General features: G+C 38.8%; 1 protein-coding gene across 2 annotated transcripts in view; it reads left to right on the forward strand.

Annotated features, from left to right (window-relative positions):
• Window positions 1-389: 389 nt before the first annotated feature.
• slc1a9 (solute carrier family 1 member 9) overlaps window positions 390-19230 on the forward strand; it is a 38183-nt gene continuing 19342 nt past the window's right edge. For both annotated transcript variants that reach the window (XM_017710374.2, XM_037544943.1), the window contains exons 1-3: window positions 390-521; window positions 16864-17001; window positions 18719-18871. In XM_017710374.2, coding sequence (XP_017565863.1) covers window positions 494-521; window positions 16864-17001; window positions 18719-18871 — 319 coding nt within the window. In that variant the 5' untranslated portion in view covers window positions 390-493. The remainder of the gene's footprint in view (window positions 522-16863; window positions 17002-18718; window positions 18872-19230) is intronic.

The following is a 19230-nucleotide window of genomic DNA, read 5'->3' on the forward strand; positions in this document are numbered from 1 at the left end:
AGGTGAGCAAGTTGGCCCCCAAAAATATGGTCCTGCATTTTTCAGCCTCCATCTTTATGTGGTCGACTGCACTGTTCCACTGAATGCAGGTCGTTTTACATTTATTTTGGGTGATCAACAGATTTATAATGGCTGTGTTTCAGCTCACACGCAGCACATAGTAAGAAAAGATAGATGATGGGCAAAAAAGACAAGAAAGTGATAATCCCATACAAAAACGTCAGGACAAATGACACAAATCGAAAGTGTCAAAGAGGATAATATGATTAAACAGGCTGAATTAGTAAGGGAGAAAGACATAGACCGCCAGATTTAGCGATTGGGGTTTAGAATCAAGCTGTTGTTATTAATCTGCGAATTTTCTCAGATGACGCAAAGATTGTGACTTGCCCCGCACCCTCCTCTCTCTCTCTCTCTCTCTCTCTCTCTCTCTCTCCCCCTTTCTCTCTTTTTCTCTCTAGCCCTCCATCATTGTCTCTCTCCTGATGCCTCGATGGATGGGAGGCACAACCAGACCACAGGTAAGAATCACCCCATGCTACACTTTTTTCTTTTTGTTTAATCTTCTTCATTTGTTTACTTTCTCACATTCCCCATCTTCCTCAATCTCTATATATTTACTATCTTCCTGTTATGTGGCCTTTGCTGGTACAAAAAACACAAGTGGTTATTTTTGACAAATTTATTTGTCTGTGTGTGTGGAAATTCTGCATTTTGTCCGCATGTGATCATCTCCATAATTCGTCTCTTGGCATTATAACTCATGGTTTAGACTCGTAGGGCTCTGTAATGTGGGATCAGCGCTGTCTATCCCTCTTACCGCTTGTTATTTATTGCTCGCCAATTATCCTCTGTGCTCCAGCAGAGCCTAGAGCATTAGCAGTTAGAGGAACGGCGGGCATTCCTTGAGGGTTGGATGTGCAGACTGATGACAGATTGGCTGGAGAGTGGAGATTAGACCTGTTTGAGTCACCGCTCTAATGTTAAATGTTAAAGCTGTGACTCAAAGAGCAGCTATTTGCACACATGCACACTCATTACAGACTAAACTATGTGTCCGAGACAGGTGGGGTATGTGAGTGAAAGGTTGAAATTTACATAGTGGAGAGGGAAAGGGGAAAGAGAACCTAGCACCCATCAAAAGTTTGGGGATTGAAGTCTGGGTCCCATTTCATTTGAATTGTCCACAATGGACTGTCTACAAATCAAGCTGAAGTTATGAATAAAATATAAGGTCAAACCTGACTTCCAGTAGTATATAGGTTAGAGCCAGGATCAGGGTTTGGTTTGAGATTAAGGTTAGGGGCTGGAGTGGGCGGTATCTTTAGGTTTTACGGTATGGGAGACAGTGGGGATGTAAAACATGTCTACAGTGGGCTACCAACTACGATGTCGCCTGAATTTGAGTTGTGTGTTAATTAAGAAAAAATCCCTGCAAAGCTTGTGTTAGCATACAGCATCTATGCGCTAATCTGTTGGATATATTTACTTTAACACTTGGTTTCCTGTTCGTCAAACTGTCTTCCTCGTTATGAATAATTATTCAAATTTGGCTCAGCCACCTGAATTTTGAGTGCTGATAAGTGCTGGCATCACAACAAGGGGATCAAATGTACAAGTTTTGGTTTTACTCTCAAGGTAGCACTAGTCAGTAATATTGACACAAATATTTACATGGGTAATATTGTTTTCCTCTAAATGAACATGTTCAGGCTTTGATAGTAGGTTACATAAGAAAAGGGGCTAACCTGTTAAAGTTAGGTGTCCGCAGACATTTGATGGACAGTGTAAGTCTTAATGTTTGCAGATTAGTAAAGACCAGGGAGGCCAAAATGCAATATTTGCGGTGGGCCAACGACCAAAAAACCCCCAAAACACTACAGAAATAAAGAAGATCAGTAGATTACATTTTTTTAAAAAGTATAAGATAATAATATCAAAATATCATTTAAAAGAACAATAAAAAAGAAGTTTTACATTGTACTAAAATGTACTTTGACGTTCAGCCCACATTTTGGGCAGCGCCGGTATAGATTATAGAATTCAAATAGACAACAGTAGGAGGGAATAATTTAACAAAGAATCCTTATAGGAGTAAAAATGAGTGTTTTACAGGAGAAAGCAAGAAGAAAAGAGGGAAAAGAGAAAGAGAGGGAGTGGGGGATTATTTATAAATAGCGGAGCTTTAGCAGGGTGAGGGGAGCAGATGTGATAGACAGTCTGTGCTTAAGGAGTTCAAACAACAGATTAATGCACTCAGATTATAGTCCGAGAGAGACGAACAAACCCGGGGGGAGGTGTCTGTCTGTGCGTGTATGTATGTGTGTGACGGAGAGAGAGAAAAAGAAAGGATACTGAAATACTATCACACTTTCACATGAGCACACTGTCAACCCATACATTGGCATGTGTACAGAATATGTAAGCTTAAAAGAAAAAAACATTATATATATATATAAAACTTGTGTTTCCCCTAGAAAACAATGAGAACAGATGGAAAGACAAAAGAAATGTTCTTTGAGACTCCTGCTACTCAGATGTCTCTCTTGAGAAAAAGCCCAGTAATCTCCCATTTTTTCCTCCTCTTGAGTTTTACTAAAGATCTCAGTAAAGCCACACGCATTTCTGAGATTATATGTCTTCATCAAGATACCAACACTCATCTTTTTACGGAACTACAAGACCTCAACCGTTTCTCAATTTTGGTACTGTAATGTCAACGGTGATTTCAGAATTACCAATAAAAAGAAATTTCTTTGATTTTGTCACAATTCCTACATATTTTAACTGTTGAGATGTAAGCAAAGTAGTGGGCATTTAATGACATTTTATCGTTACGATAATTTACATCACAGTATGCTTTTCTGAGTATATGGGGGATGTTGTCGGAGCTTAAAAACAGTGACCACCTGCATGCTTTGCTACAAAGAGGGCATAATTAGGCCTGTATCATTGGGTTTACTGCAGTGCAGTTTGTAAGACGTTGATAAAAAAAAAAAAAAAAATATATATATATATATATATATATATATATATAAATATATATAGGTTTTAATTTTTGAAACACAACGTTTGTTTCAGTTTTGCAAAATAAAAAATATATTGCATTACATGAAAATCTTCAAATATTGTGATATTTGTGACATATCGCCCACCTCTAAAGCAAAGTCATTCAGCATGGTTTGTTGTCAATGGTGCAGATTCTCTACAGTGCTAATGAATGGATCTAGAGGTCACAATGTCCACAATGCAAATACAGCCATTTTATTTACTATCCTAAATGAACAGTGAACCTACATGTATTTTCTGAGTTCTATATGTGATGCTGATAATTGTAAAATAGCGCACCCATTTCTATTCATACTGTATTTTATCTGTATTACTTTATGTATTGTCAAGTCAAGTCAAATAGTCTTTAATGTAATTCCTCAATATAACTTGCATGTGTTGCAGCAACTGTCGCTCTTTTTTGGAGCAGGAGTCTCTGTGAGACATTTTTTAGAGGCAACTATTAAGAAGTCACTGGGAACAATTCTAACTCAGTACGTTTCTCTAGAACAGAGCATTTAACATCAAACCAGTCTGAATGCTTTGTCCACATCTGAACTATTGAATTGAAAAATCATTGGAAGTCCCTTTTAAGTCTCCTGAGTCATAACAGAGCAACAATGGAGCAGTAACATTTTCTTCGACTAATGTGAACCAATTTATCTTCAATGAAACTTGTATGTGGTCGATTCTGTGTCAACCCACCATACTTTCTATTTCAGCTTTCGATGAAATGTAATAGGAAACTATGAGCAGAAGTGGCGCCTGTGTTACCATATTAAGCAGTCGGTGTGGCTGTTTGGAGTGTATTAGACTTGATTAGAACAGTGACTGTATGTAAAGAGGTTAAACAAAGGCACTGATTGAACACACACTGTCTACTCCACCTTACAGTATGTACTGTGCATGTACGTACGTGCGTGTGTGTGTGTGTGTGTGTGTGTGTGTGTGTCTTTTTGGAGACCATATGCCTCCAGTCTGATAAAAAACATGTGCAGTCTAGGTCCACACTCTGAACAGCAAACAGCTATGTTTTGAGTTGTAGCAGCGTTTTGCTCTAGTACAAAATGAGAAAGTTCTAGAGTCTGTTAGCCAAATGAGTGAAGTAACTGAGAAATCAGTCAATAGGTACCTCTTCAAAGATGTTCTGCTCAAATATGGTCTGCATACAGTTTGTTTAATTAAAAGAAAATATTTCTGAAGGTTTTTGACTAATCTATTACTGGAAAAGCAACAGGGCAACACATGTTGTGTCCATCGTGAAGAGGAAGCATCATGAGGCGGTGTAGACTTGCTGCATGTTGTTCATATTGGAACAAAACCTTGTATCTCCAAAATAAGAACCTTACGGGAGAAGCAAAAGTGTTTTTTTTCCTATTTACTTTAAATGTGAGTTAATTGCTAATGGTCCATTCATAAAGAAACGTACACACCATGTAAAAGAGAACTTGGATGCTTTTAGATTATGTGGAAAGGCTTTTATGTGACAGTGATGCATTTTCAGTGGAACAGTCAATAATAATTACAATGTAAGTATGATTGAGTGTGTGTGTGTGTGTGTGTGTGTGTGTGTGTGTGTGTGTGTGTGTGTGTGTGTGTGTGTGTCTTTTAACCCTCTCAGGACAGGTGAGGCAGTAAGCCAGCATGTTCTCTCTTTTTTTCTCTAAATCAGGGAGTTATGGGATTATAACTCTATCCCGTCACAAAGCTCACACCAAACAATCAGCTGCAGAAAATAATCCCACATATACACACACACACACACACACACACACACACACACACACACACACTGTCTGTCTTTCTCTCACTCTCCATTTCTCTCAAATATATAAAGAACTTAACAAAACTACAATTTTATACTGAAGCAATCATATAAACCAATGCAGTTAATAGGTTGATTCTTTATTATTGGTCAAATAAAAAAAATAAATAAATAAAACTGGCACTTAATTTTGTTAAATTCTGGATACGATGATGATCGAATGAATTCAGTTGCAGTTTCACATTGTGTCTGTGTTGTGTGAGTAGGACTTTATTCTGGCTTTATCTTTAGACAGATGCGTGTGCCCTAATCTGAGCTACTGATTGGATGTGGAAGGTTGTGGCTCATGATTGGATGATCGTTGATTGTAGGGAGAAGAGACAGTGTTGATTGACGAGCTATTATTGTCCACATTGGCCATGAGATAACAGATTACATCACGAAACCAAAATTACACTTAACTGTAGTGACGTAAAGGTAGTTCCTCATGGTCAGGATCTAAACTACAGTTCTGGCTGTGGCTCCTATAAGGGACAAAGGGCAGTAAGTTGCGCAAGTGGTCAGTGAATGAACAGGCGGTCCACACAAAAAATCCAACATAGCTATATAATCTCATTTATATAGTAAACGTAAATGAGATCATGCAAAATAGATTTATTCACTAGTAGTACTAAAAATAGCCACTAACCCACCCTCACTGATGGACAGTATCTTTAGGTGAAGTATTGCTTTAATTTGCACATTTCTTCAACAAAGTCTTTTCTGGTCAAAGGTTTGAGGGGCACATTTATGGCTAAATCTTTTAAATATGTGTTTTATTTGGAAAAGAAGATGTTCAAATGGTTATTTAGGGTAAAAAGTACTTCATGTCACGGAAGACACACTGATGAGCATGAAGCTGAGATAAACCCAGGGGGTGAACACGTCGTTTTACTGTGTTTAATTAACCTTTGCAGGTATTTTTTCTAAAGGAATTGGAAAATAACAATTGTGAAAATTGCAAAAGAGAGCAACGTCTCCAAACATTAGACAGGCAGTGTAAGGGACAGTGAGTTTCACAATAAGTGGTCAGTGCTTGCAGATAAAATCTTAATGTAAAGATCAGTGGTTTCAAAATGATTGTGTTAATAATGCTAGTTTATTAATGCATTTTTCTCTTTTGTTCCTTTGAACCATCTGGAGTTCAAGCCTGAAACCCAGCTGCTCATGTGATGTTGCCAGATCTCTGCATCTTCAGCTTCCCCGTTCAAATACAGCTTTAAGTCCCACCAATGGCTCTTTTTTTCTTTTTCTTTTTTAATTTGTAATAGAAGCCAGAAACACTTGGCTGCACTACCACCCACTCTTTGGGGGACAATAACTTTTTTCCCCTGTTTTCCAAACACAAGATTTCGAGTTTCAAGTTTATTTGTCATTTGTACAACATGTCAGGACATTTATGCATTGAAATGCTTGTGGTGAGGCTCTGCAGAGAGTAAATAAGTAAAAGTAAAATATAAAAAAAATAGAAATATTTTAAATATGCACAAAATATAGAGAAAATATATAGAAAAAAAGAGACAATATTAATTTTAAAGTGACTTAAGTGACAAGTTTTTTTTATTTATTGATTTTAGTTAATTCGTATTATTTCAACTGATATTGGTTCTTGATAAAACCAGCAATCCCACAATAATCTCCAGCAAAACTTATTCGTCACTGAAGTACGTAAAAAGTCTGAGGTATTTTAGTATTTAGCGCTTATTACAATTATAAGTGAAGCACACTGATGATGCAGTAATGATTGCACTGGATGCCTTCAGCAGATTACATTAGACACTGTGCATTTGTGTGATTTGATGTTCAGGCTTAGATTCACTCAGATAAAGCTTGTTTTGTCCGGTCGTATTGCTATAATAAAATGGAAAATATCTCGTTAGGCTGAAATTAGAGCAAAGTAGTCAAATGTGATTAACTATGCAAATTAGTGTAATTCATGATGATTCAATATTTCTATCATTTTACAGTGCTAATAAATACATATTAAATATTTGTTATTAACAATTAACCTAAAAATCTGTTGCTCCCAATAATGAACGAAAGCTGTCTGGCATCTTATGCGTGTGAAATGCTGTAGATGTATTATGTTTTAATCCAGAGTGCCGTCCCTTTTTTTATTGCATTTCCAAAAAAGTGAAAACACATGGTCCTTTTACAGTCCCCCTGCAGTGTCGTCCAAAGATCCCCCAAAAGTCCATCAATCTTTCTGCCCTGGACACAAACAGAATGAGAGCAGCCAAACCACATACTCACCATACATGTGCCTTTGCCTTCTGTTCTTCAGCTCAATTGATCTGAATTATTTACAAAGCCCTCTGCAGCACCAGTTCAGTTCCAACAGACAATTTCCCAAAGCAGCTTTTCAGGAATGTGGGTCTAGCAGGAAAAAAAAAAGGAAATCAAAAATTTCCTTTAGGGCATAAGGAAGAACTACTGAGGGAAACCAAGACTCAGAAGAAGAAAACTCTCTGATAACATGAAGAAGAAGCACTGAGATGAACAGAAGTTCAAAAGGGAAAACTGAACCTCAAAATGAACTAAGACTCAAAAAAGTGGAACTCATCCTCCTCTAAGCTGCTATTGAAAGGGCATCAAAGAGTACGTGAAAGCTAAATCACCGAAGATCACACAAGCATAGTAAACACGGCCTTCTACATCTCAATTACATTCTTTCTGTCTCCTCCTTTTCCCCCACTGCATGTTGTTACACAGAGCGTGAGCGGTGTGTCACCCAGTTCACTCGAGTAAATCACCCTGAATTCTCCTGGCAGTGTCTTGCTTTGCTATAGTGTGGTTTTCTTTCATTGCCTCAGTGCTTGGCTGGTTCTGTTCAGGGATTTCTTAAAGCTTAAGACTCATCCATGGGATTTAGGTGTGCCCGCAGACGATGTCTTCTCTCCCAATTCTCTCTTCCGTATTAACACTTGTTAAATGATATTTTGGTAATAAAAATCAAATTTACTCAATTTTCTACTTAATGAGAACGGATTCAGTCAGTCAACACATTTTGGTATCTTTGGTTTTGCACTGGAGCTATGAGGCTAATGTAGCTAATGAAGAAACATCTGTATACAGTTGAGCATCATACAAGCTGCATGCCAATATCATTAAGTGATCTCAAACAGATGCGCTTGGGTGGTTTTTGACATGTTTTTTGAGTGATGCATTACAAAAATCGACGAAAAATGTGACGCATAGCTTAGAAACTTCGAAGCCACACCGAAACCTGAATTTCGTCCTAATTTTTGTCCATGTCTATAGATAACTGTACGCCAAAAACCACATAAGCAAGTCTGTTAGAGATTACTTAATTATTCCCCATGGTTTAAGGCAAGTGTATGATAATTTAGGCATGCAGTTAGCACAGTGCTAATTGCTGTATAAAAGCTTCCATTACATTAGCTTTGTAGCTCAAGTGCAAAACTAAAGAAGCAAACTTCATACACTGCATATATCCTGGATGATCAAATATGTTTGTAGTAAATGGAAAACTATTCAATTTTATTGTTTGTTGACAGTTGCTTTAAAGTTTCTCACATTCGCTGTGTTTCACTGCATGAGCTCTGTCTATACCATCCTGTCATATCCCACTGTTCACCCTTTAAATTACCAGTCGGTAAGTACCGGTAAGACTTTTTCCCTTCTGTTGCTGATGCTGATTCCTTCCACTTTTAAATATTTTATTTAGACAAAAAGATGTTCTGTGTCATCAATAAAACATAATCATCTTGACTGAATGCTATTTGCTTAAGTATATATATATATATATATATATATATATATATATATATACACACACAGGGAGATTCTCTTGAAAGAGGCCCCTAATCTTCTGCTGTAACTCCTGTTAGGATGAAGCAGTCTGAACCAGAAAAATACGCTACATTGACGTATGTGTAAGAAAATGCATTACATGCAATTCTGGAAGTGATCACTGGTTTCTGCCAGACACATGAAGGGGTACAGAGGTATGCACCGGGAAGTTGCAAACAGAGGCCTGCCTCATCGCTCCAAAATAGGGGCATCCTGGTATGTTTGAAGCTCCTTACACTCAGGAGCTCATTGCATGTTGTTTTGTTCACATTGCTTCATCCATTGCTAGAGGGAGTAATTACAAAATATTTGAGGCCTCTTTCGAGTAAATCTCCCTGTATTAGGGGTGCAATAATCACTCGACTTAAAGTTGACTAAAATCGATGACCAAATTATTTGTTTAATAGCCGATTAGTTGGTGAAGTTGGTGGTTTTTTGCGTTAACTAGAAATGTTTTGACCTTATGACTTATTGGAGAGTTAACAACAGTGCGATGGCAGCCTCAAGAAGAAAATCCTCAAAAGTGTGGAGCGTTTCATGCTTAACTCCGAACAGCAAGGTTGTCATTTGGGCTGTTTCTAATGCTGACCTTAGCTGGCTATGGAAGCACATCCTCCGTGTTGAGCATCTGAAAAAGATGCAGGAGATTCATCTTGGCAAGTTACTTGTACTAACTGGCTAGTTAGCTACGGTTAATGTCAAAAGCTGTCCTACTGCATGTTATGACCTGTAACATTTTGTATTTTGAAATGCATGTTCTCTTGAATTGTTATGGAGTTGGAACAGAGAATTAAGTAACTATTATTCACAACAATCCTTTTCATGTTCCAAAGAATGTTTACAGTTTTAAACATTGCATCATTGTGTTAATGTAAAAACCATAGACATATTCATATTCAGTGAAACTTAGGAGAAAGTTTTCAAACGGTTGCAAAGTTTTCCGTTTGCCTTGAGTTCTCGGCGAATGTTTGCGAACACTCAAGAGGTAGTTCTCTATGAAAATACAGGATAGCTGGACAAAGAGTTACCTCTAAAATGGAATGTTTACACAAAATAATTCAATGGTAACTGTTCTTGGAGAAGAAGTTTACCACAAACATTCACCACTGTTTGCTGAATTACACCTGATGTTAATGGCTTGCTGCCAACTGCACAAGTTTGCATCCAGAGAATTCGGTACTTTCTAGCAAAATCTAGCTTTCATTTTAAAACAGTAAGGATTCTGCTTGAAGAGCTGGCACATGGGTTACAGCGTTTTGAATGTTTTACCATTTACCTTAGTGGGCAGGAGTCTGCAGTAGTTTCATGTCTTCCTCAGCTGGTCAAAGGGCTGCAACAATCCATACAGCACACCCTTTGTTTTGACACAAGCCCGGGAAAAGCATTTTTGGGCAGTGCAAAAAACAAAACAAAAAAAGGATAAATGAACGATGGGGGAGTTTGAACATAATTTCTGCTGAGAGACACCACCCAATTGTTTTTTTTTAGCTTCCCTTGACCCACGATTTAAAAAGCTGAACTTTATGGCAGCTGAAGATGGCACAAGGGTGCAAAGTCTGATGAATCTTGAAGCACACAGATGGAAAGGTCAGAATTTGTCAATAACAGCATGAATACATAGACCCAAATCTGGTGTAATGGTGTTGGTGTTTTCTTGGCATGCTTTGAGCCCATCTATACCAGTCAGTCAACACTTTCATGCCATAAATTATTTGAGTATTATTTTTGACAATTTGCATTCCTTCATGGTCACAGTTTACCTTCTTCTCGTGGTCACTTGCAGCCTGATAATGCACCATGTCACAAAGCAAAATTCGTCTCAAACTGGTGGCTCTAATTTCATCATGATGCAATCATGTCAACATGGACAGTTTTTAGAGCAAAGGGAGGCCCTACCTAACATTACCATAGTATTCCTAATAAAGTGCTCGGTGAGCGTCTAACTCATATGTGTATGTGTAAAACCATGTAAGATGCTTAGGGAAAATTTGTTTTTGTTTATTTACCATATTAATAATATATTAATAAAAAAACTCTACATAGAAAATATTTTCATTGTGAAAAATAAACACAGAACTAAATGTTATATAGATAAACCTAAGGTGTGTACATGTAATGCAGCAGCTTCTCTGGCTTGTCATTAACAGTGCTGAATATTTTTTCACATCCGAAAGTCATTTGGCGCGTACGTCTCGGTACACCAGCGTTTACATGTCTGAGCGTTAGGCTGCTCTGGTGCAGTTGAGTAAATATTACAGAAGTTTATGGTGCCACTAATGGCTGTTTCGAAGCAGTGGGCTGCAAGACCCGGATGCTACGTGAAACAGCTGACTGGCAAAGGCACATTGTAGGCAGAGCTAGTGGCCTGCTGCGCTAAAGACTAAACCAAGCCTCACAGCTATTGTTATCCCAAGAGAGTGGCAGTTCCTTCCATATGTCTTTCAAAGATTTACTCCTTCAATAGCAAACTGGCCTGACACCCTACACTACTGACGAGATTTTAAGTTGTATCTACTGGTGCATATGCATAGGTCAGTGTGCATCAGAAACTACTTCTTGGTATCCACCGATCAGGCATAACATTTTGACCACCTTCTTGTTTCTATGCTCTTTATGATTTTATCATTTTATCAGCTCCACTTACTGTATAGCTGCACTTTGTAGTTCTACAGTTACAGACTGTAGTCCATCTGTTTCTCTGCACAGGACACCCATGGACCGTCACAGAGCAGGTGCTATTTGTGTGGTGGATCATTCTCAGCACTGCAGTAACACTGATGTGGTGGTGGTGTGTTGGTGTGTGTTGTGCTGGTACGAGTGGATCAGACACAGCAGTCATAATATCAAGCATGATCATTGTATGTCATATGTATTGTTCTCCCTGTAATACTGTGTTTAAGTGCCAGTATCAGCACCAGTATTGATACAGTATAGCTATTCAAGCAACATTCATTTCCTGGCTTTAACTAGGTGGAGCAGGTGTGACAGATTGTGGATGGAGCTAAACTCAAGAAAGAAAGATCTCCAGGACCAGAGTTCAAACTTGCTGAAACAAGTCAATAAGGATATTAAACTTGGGAATTTAAGAGATGAAATACTTAATGTCGCTTTTCTGTTTGGACCAGTACAGTTCATCATCTGGTTTTAAACATGTAGTGCAAAACAAACAAATAATACTAATGAAAAAGAATGGCTGGAATTCTGAAAAGGATATACACCCCTATATACATTAACGCCCCAATTCAAGTTACTTTGTATTGCTTTTGAGATTATATGATATGGTTCAAATGCAAAAAGGCCACAAGGATTCTAAATTTGGGTTTGCTTGATGCCATGAAGCAAATCATGCAATTTAGGTACCCTAAATGTGCTAGAGACATACAGTAAATCTGCCTGATGCTGTCAGAGAATGACATCAAGTAGAACTTCTCCACCTCTGTGCTTTTGGCGCAACAGCATTTGACCCAGCATGTAATATTCCTGAAACTGTAGATTTACTGAAACATCAAGCAAATGTTTCCTTTTTGAGAGAACTTGGCGAGAATCCCCCTCTCATTATGGTAGTTTTAAGCACACTGCCTCATAGAACAAGTAGAAAGTATAGTTATCAGAATTGACATTTGTTGATTAAACACAAATTTGGACGATATAAATGACTGTGTTGAACTCAGCTGTGTTGAACTCTCGCCCAGGTCACTGCCAGATATGTGGAGTCCCCTACTGAAAATGGCATAAGCCTTTTTTGTGATGGCACAATGCTTTAGAATAACAAGGGAAAGAGGATTTGTTTGTTTCTTTGAAACTCATTTTGAGGCTGGTGGTAAAGCATGTGCTTATCTGGGATCGATTGTAATCCCACCCATATGAGCTATGTTACTATGCAAAAGCATGCATAAGGCTTCTTTCAGCATACTACTGTTTTAATCCACAAATGGCAGGGCTTGAAATATTAGGCCAAACTCACAGCTCAGGTGTCTCATAGATTATGTCCCACTTTTAACAGGTATTGATCTGTTTAACTTATATAGCTTGTAATTAGACCAGTGGTTCTAAAACCTGTCCCTAGGGCCCCCTATGTGTTGAGATAGGATATATTCAACATATGGATGATCTGGAGGGCTCCAAGTTGTGGTTTAGAACCAGAGAACTAGACTATTTTGATTTTGTTTACTGGTTATCTTAGGTTTAGGGGGAAAGTTAATGTGAATAGATTGAGTTCATCTTATTTAATGCCCCTATAGTGGACCACTAACGTACAGCCTTACTAAAATAACTGCATTCTTTCTGGAAGAAGAGGATTTTTTTTGTGAGGCAGCAGATAACCCTCCAGGCTTACATCACAGCTTAAAATAATTCCATAACATAAAATGGCACTAAGATCCATACCCCAGTTTGCTCCAGAATCATGGCTGACACCGTCTGGCCCTGTGCAGGCTCTCCAGGCTCCAGGCTTATTTCACACACTTATCACAGAGAGGTCCTGTGGGCTGCCGAGAGAAAGAGAGTTGCAGTTATTTTCTTTCCTCTGTGTGGAAGGATTACATATCCCAGCAACTACTTAAGGCCCTTAGCAGCGGGAGATTTGGCAGATGCATGAGTAGATCTGCACAGAACATGCAGATAAAAGATTTTATCAACTCATACTAGAAGCGTTTCTTTCTCTGTCGCTCTTAAATCATTTCTTTTTGTGTCTTCTTTATTTCTCTTCCTCTGTTAAGCAGAGTTATGTATTAGACAAATAGTCATTCTTTGATGATGCAACACTTTGTCTGGTCTTATGTACTTTATGTCACAAAAAGCTAAACCATAAATGTTTTTTCTGTCCCACTTTCACATCTATCTCTCTATCTATCTATCTATCTATCTATCTATCTATCTATCTATCTATCTATCTGTCTGTCTGTCTGTCTGTCTGTCTGTCTGTCTGTCTGTCTGTCTGTCTGTCTGCTGTATGATTAAAAAATAAATACATTGATGTATAAAATGTAACAGGGATTCCTTTTTTTTATTTTTTATTAGATATTTATTTAGATTTTAGTGGCATTAGAAGAACACAGTTCACAGAACACAGGTTTAGTTTCAAGTTTTAGACTTGCTGATGCACTAATGAGGGATCTGTTCAATTCAAACAGCAGCACACTTGATTTAATAAAGGCTTGATTAAACCAACTAGGTACTGGATGGGCACTACAAATACTGGGCTTCCTTGAAATGAGCTTTGAAAATAATAAAACACACTGGCAGACATAAAATCACAATATATTGTTTATGTGTTTATGTGCATGTATAGCAAGGTTTGCATTTTTCAACCAGATAAATACATACCATATTAATAATAGCTTTACAATTAAAAGCAGCACTTCAACTCCAGCTGCCCGTCTGCCTTTATGTCCAGGCGACAACCGTAGTTGCAATTGTTGTTTGAGTGAAAACCTAAGATGAACAGGCAGAGAGGGAATGAAAGAGGAAAGGAGCTCCGGCCAAACCAAAACAAACCTTGGTGAGTAGTACATTACTCACCCAGCCGGCTGCAATGTTCTTATTTCATGGAATTGTTTTATCATAGCGAAGACAATTTTTCCACACAGTGTATTGTTGAGAGTTTGTAAATATGATGTCACTTGTATGTGTGAGCTACACCGGTCAGCGTGCTGGTTGCGTTATTCATGTGTTTATGCACGGCCTGTTTTTCCTCCTCTACAACTGCAGTCACTGATCCTCACTGTGCAGATGTTTCTAATGGACCGAGCCTGATTAGAGACGATGCTTGCTGTTCGTTTGTAATCAGTGTTCGGTGTGCTCGGTGTGTATGTTTCATGGCCATACTGACAAACTGTAGGGAACGGGAATTAATCTCATCAGGTCTCGTTCTCTGTGTGTGAAGGAGAGGGAAATAGAGAGAGAGAGAGAGTGTGTGTGTGTATATATATGAATGGAAACAAGGCAAGAGGTCTGAAAAATGAGGTGTGAAAGTTCAGAGAGAGATGCAATCTCATATTCACATGTTTCCTCTCCAGCAGGTCAAGTCGTGTCGTGAACAAACATTCCGATCTCTTCTGCCAAGATCTCTCTTGCTTTTCTGGTTCCTCAGTTTATACCCTCTGCTTGTGCCAAATGTAGTTAGCCATTTATTTTGAGTATTGGTTTATTTCTCTCTAATGAAAACACTGTCTAGGAAGATGGAGGTCCCTGACTAGGAAACAGCTGTAAGTTGTCCATTGTACTCAGACTGTAAGTGTGTGTGAGTCTGAAACCTGGCCTGCAGTGGCCCTGTGATACAAATCTTACAGTTCATGTGTGTCTCTGCTGGCTGACACCAGCTGAGCTCTGAACAGAAAGACAGCTGCACAAGTAACCACAGGAATGACAACCGTCCAGCCCTGCTGCAATTTACCGTTAACATCTAACATGCAAATCACCTCAGCAGGTCTTTAAATGGGCTGAGTTAATATGTAGATCAAAAATGCCACAGTAAGAGCAAAATCCAAGCTAGACCAAACTAAGTTAACGGAACATGGCATGAGGATTGTCATAGAGTTGTTTAAGGCCAATAATTAGCTGAGCATTTGTTTAGGAGACAAGATTAGAGAAATAATAGACTTGCTTGGCTGAGGACGTGCAAGCCACTGCTATTAATTAATTAATAACTCATCCTTTAGTATTACAGCTTTAATCTAATTTTCAGGTACACCTGGTGGTAAAAAAGATGAAATAACATGGTTCTCTTAAATATTTGTTCAAAGATTCAAACAGTGCTCATGAAATTTCATGAATAAATGCCAGGAAGAGCAAGGATTTAAAGATGTATCATGAAGAGGCTAAATATCTATAACAGGCAAAGGAAATAGAAGTGCTCTCAAAGTTGCAGAAAAAAATAAAAATCTACAAAACAAGGTCTAGAAATTGCGGCTCTGGATAGAGCTTTAGACATTTTGAGCAATGCATTGAAGATTGTCAGGATGCTCCTGAAATTGTCAGGAGTTGTGGAAAGAGTCCTGAAAATGGCAAAGAATGTACCTGCCCATGCTTTGCGTACAAATGCATTCATTCATAGCAGCTGTTGTAAAGCATTCAATCTAATGAGAAACTGTAGCACATTGGTGCTGAGCTTATAGACCAGATTTATCCCTAAAATCTTTGATTTACGCAGCAAAACACACCATTTACACTACACTGACTGTAGTGTAGCAGTTTGTCTATGCAGGATCATACAGAAGAGAAACTGCTGGAAATTGATAAAGAGCTCAACATTTTATTAAGTATTTTGAGAAAAGCTGAGTTGTGCACTGCAATTTCTCATTAGACTGAATGTGATTTGTGTCAGCTTTCTTTAAAGCTAGCAACAGTTAGTTAAAAAAGCACTGAAAGTACACAAATTCTGGAAACAGTTCTGGAAATTAAGACTGCTAAAGGTTTTTTGAAACTGCGGATAATTCTGGAATCCTGGAAAATGCAAAGTTGTAGAAAGGAAGTTACAGAGAGCTCTAGATTAAGTTCTGGCAAGAGATCTAGAAACAGTGATGTCTGGGAATTGCAAAGAGTCAAGGAGTTTGGGAATTTCAGAGAGCTCTGAAGAGTTCTAGAAAAGGAATGTAGGTGTTATTCTAGAATTCTGGTTACAAAAATCGTGCTTTTGTTGTAAATGGCTAGATGCAATAAACAAAAACGAGTCATTTGAAAATCCAGTCCTACATGAATTCACATCCCCCTCTCTGGCAAAGCAAGCTCTTTCCACATTTTTCTCTCCTCATCTGCTCTTTATTGCTGCCTCAGAGTGAAAATCATGCATGAATAAAAGCCTTGTGATAAAAACTTTGCTGGACTGCATACATTTTGCCTTCACCCCACACAATTACTCACCTAGAGTTTATAATAGGGAAAAAATGTGATGCACATTCCGCAGATGCTGCACGGTCTGACGTTTCCTGTGATATTATGTGCTGCGGCATAGTGAGTTCATCTTGTAGACCAGACAATGTGAAGCACATTGTGCTTCATACAGCTTATAATAGTGCAGGCTAATTCACAGAGAACTTCAGTTTGTTTAGAGGTTTAAGGGTGGACTGGCCTTTATTCCACTAAATGGGTGGTAAACGTTCCAGAGAACAGAATGGCAATGACCTTCTTGTCATTAAAGGTCATTATTCTTAAATACTTCTAGTAAACTCTCTCTCTCTCTCTCTCTCTCTCTCTCTCAGGAAGGATGACAAATCAGCAGTTGGGGAAGCAGAAGGGTGTGGCTGAGGAGGGAGGCGAGGCAGAGCCTAAAGAAGGCGCTAAACATCAACACTGCGGCTGGTTCGCACGCAACCTTCTCCTTACCCTTACTGTGTTGGGTACGTGTTTATGTGCAAGTGAAACTGCAGTACCAGTGAAAATATTGGACACACCTTATTGAATGTATGATTTTCAGAATCTTAAAGACATTTATATCTAAAGAATTATGATTGGATGCTTGAAATCTGTTTTAAGCTTTCAAAGAAATCTTTTAAATGCCCTCCCAAATAAGTACTTTTGTGCATATTCTGTTCAGACCTGCAGGAAAAGCATCCCAGGTAGCTCATCATGCAGCTGCTTACAAAGAATCTAAAATAGAAGATTAGATTTTAAAATGTGGGAAATTGTAAAAATAAGGAAAACCCCACTGTTTATAGGCGTGTCCAAACGTTCGACTGGTACTGTACATTGAAAACATTCAATTCATTCACCATAATCAGCAATTATGCTTGTAATACTTATGAATTTAACTCACAGTTTACAATCAATCTCGCAAGGGACCAAACAAAAATGGGATTATACTGCAGCATGTTGTTGGCTTGACTAGTGATTTAGCCTTCTGTGTGGCTAATGGGACGGAGGGAGGGTTATGCGAGGATAAAGTCAGGCTGGATAATCAAATGTCTGTCCTTTCAAAGCCCAAATCAGGAATCACTTTACTGGCAGTCAAAAAGGCTTTCAGACACCAACACATTTGTTTACAATGTTCCCTTTGTTAACTTCCCATCATCACAGTTCGTAAATCCAAAGCAAGTACTGTGGTGAGCACGTCACTCCTTTAGCATTTACTTATCAATGATCACTGCTGCTGTCATGGTTGCCTGTGGCCATTTTTATTGGCTGCTTTAATCTGTCTTTCCCTTATTTATTCTTTTTTTCTTTTCCTTTTTCTTCTTCCCGTCTTCCAGTTGTGATTCAGTAACTATTGAGTCCGTGCTTTGTGCGTTTGCTTAAACGTCTAGGGCAATTATTAAATTATTTCACTCCTTACTTTCTTATGCCTATAGTGATGCGCACACACACACACACACACACACACACACACACACACACACACACACACACACACACACACACACACACACACACCCACACAGCACATACATATAAATGCATATAATTGTCAAAATTGTGTAAAATTATATGTATATATAATTTGACACAATTTTGACAATAATTTAAATAGTTACTGTTATGGAGCAACAAGGTTTTGTGCTGGCAACACATATACAAGTACAAAGTGAAATGCAACCCATGCACATATTGTCATATATGAGCACATTCTCCAGCACTAATGCATTACCCTAAAACGGACCCTAACATCATTTACCAAGGCTGCTTACCTCTTTACAGGTGTCACATGTTTGGGCAGTTATCGGATGAGATACAATGATGCGACAAAATTTACTGACCTTTTGGGGCAGTCATGGGCTGGAGGTTAGGGATCCAGCCTTGTGACCGGAAGGTCGCCACTTCGATCCCCAGAGCTGACAGCACATGACTGAGGTGTTCTTGAACAAGACACCTAACCCCCAACTGCTCCCTGGGCGCTGCGGATTGGGCTGCCCACCGCTCCGGGCAAGTGTGCTCACTGCCCCCTAGTGTGTGTGTATGTGGTGTTTCACTTCACGGATGGATTAAATGCGGAGGTGAAATTTCCCCGTTGTGGGACTAATAAGGGTCACTTAATCACTTAATTTTCCCCTTCTCTCGCCTCATTTCCGGTCTCCCTGTCCCTCTGTCTCTCTCTCTCTCCCCTGCATACACTGCTTACAGGTGTGATAGGAGGCACAGTGCTGGGCTTGCTGTTGCGTTATGTTCCCGATCTCGACTCAGACACACTCATGCTCGTCTCCTTTCCTGGAGATATTCTGATGAGGATGCTGAAGATGCTTATCCTTCCCCTCATCATCTCCAGCCTCATCACAGGTGATGCACACAGACTTCTCTACACACTGCACAGTGCAGTCATTTCCCACAGGTTTTTGGTCTAAAAGGTCAGTATCTACAATTAGTTCCACAGTTATAGAACCGTTTTAATCCAGCAGCTGTAAAGTTTGATTCCTACGTCTCAGAGGTAACCAGTACTGTTTCAGCTTAGTGGGGGTGTGGCTGTATCAGCACAACACTGCATGGCCACGTCGCTTCAAGTATCACGAGTTTAGCATCGCTGATTTTGCTAAATGGCTGCAATTCTGTGAAATTAATAAGCAGATTTACTCTGAGTCAATCAGTCTGCCAGCTTGTGTTGGTGAAGAACACAGATGTAATAAAAATTAGTCTTTGTC

This window comes from Pygocentrus nattereri, chromosome 14, assembly GCF_015220715.1.
Source record: "Pygocentrus nattereri isolate fPygNat1 chromosome 14, fPygNat1.pri, whole genome shotgun sequence".
Taxonomy (NCBI): domain Eukaryota; kingdom Metazoa; phylum Chordata; class Actinopteri; order Characiformes; family Serrasalmidae; genus Pygocentrus; species Pygocentrus nattereri.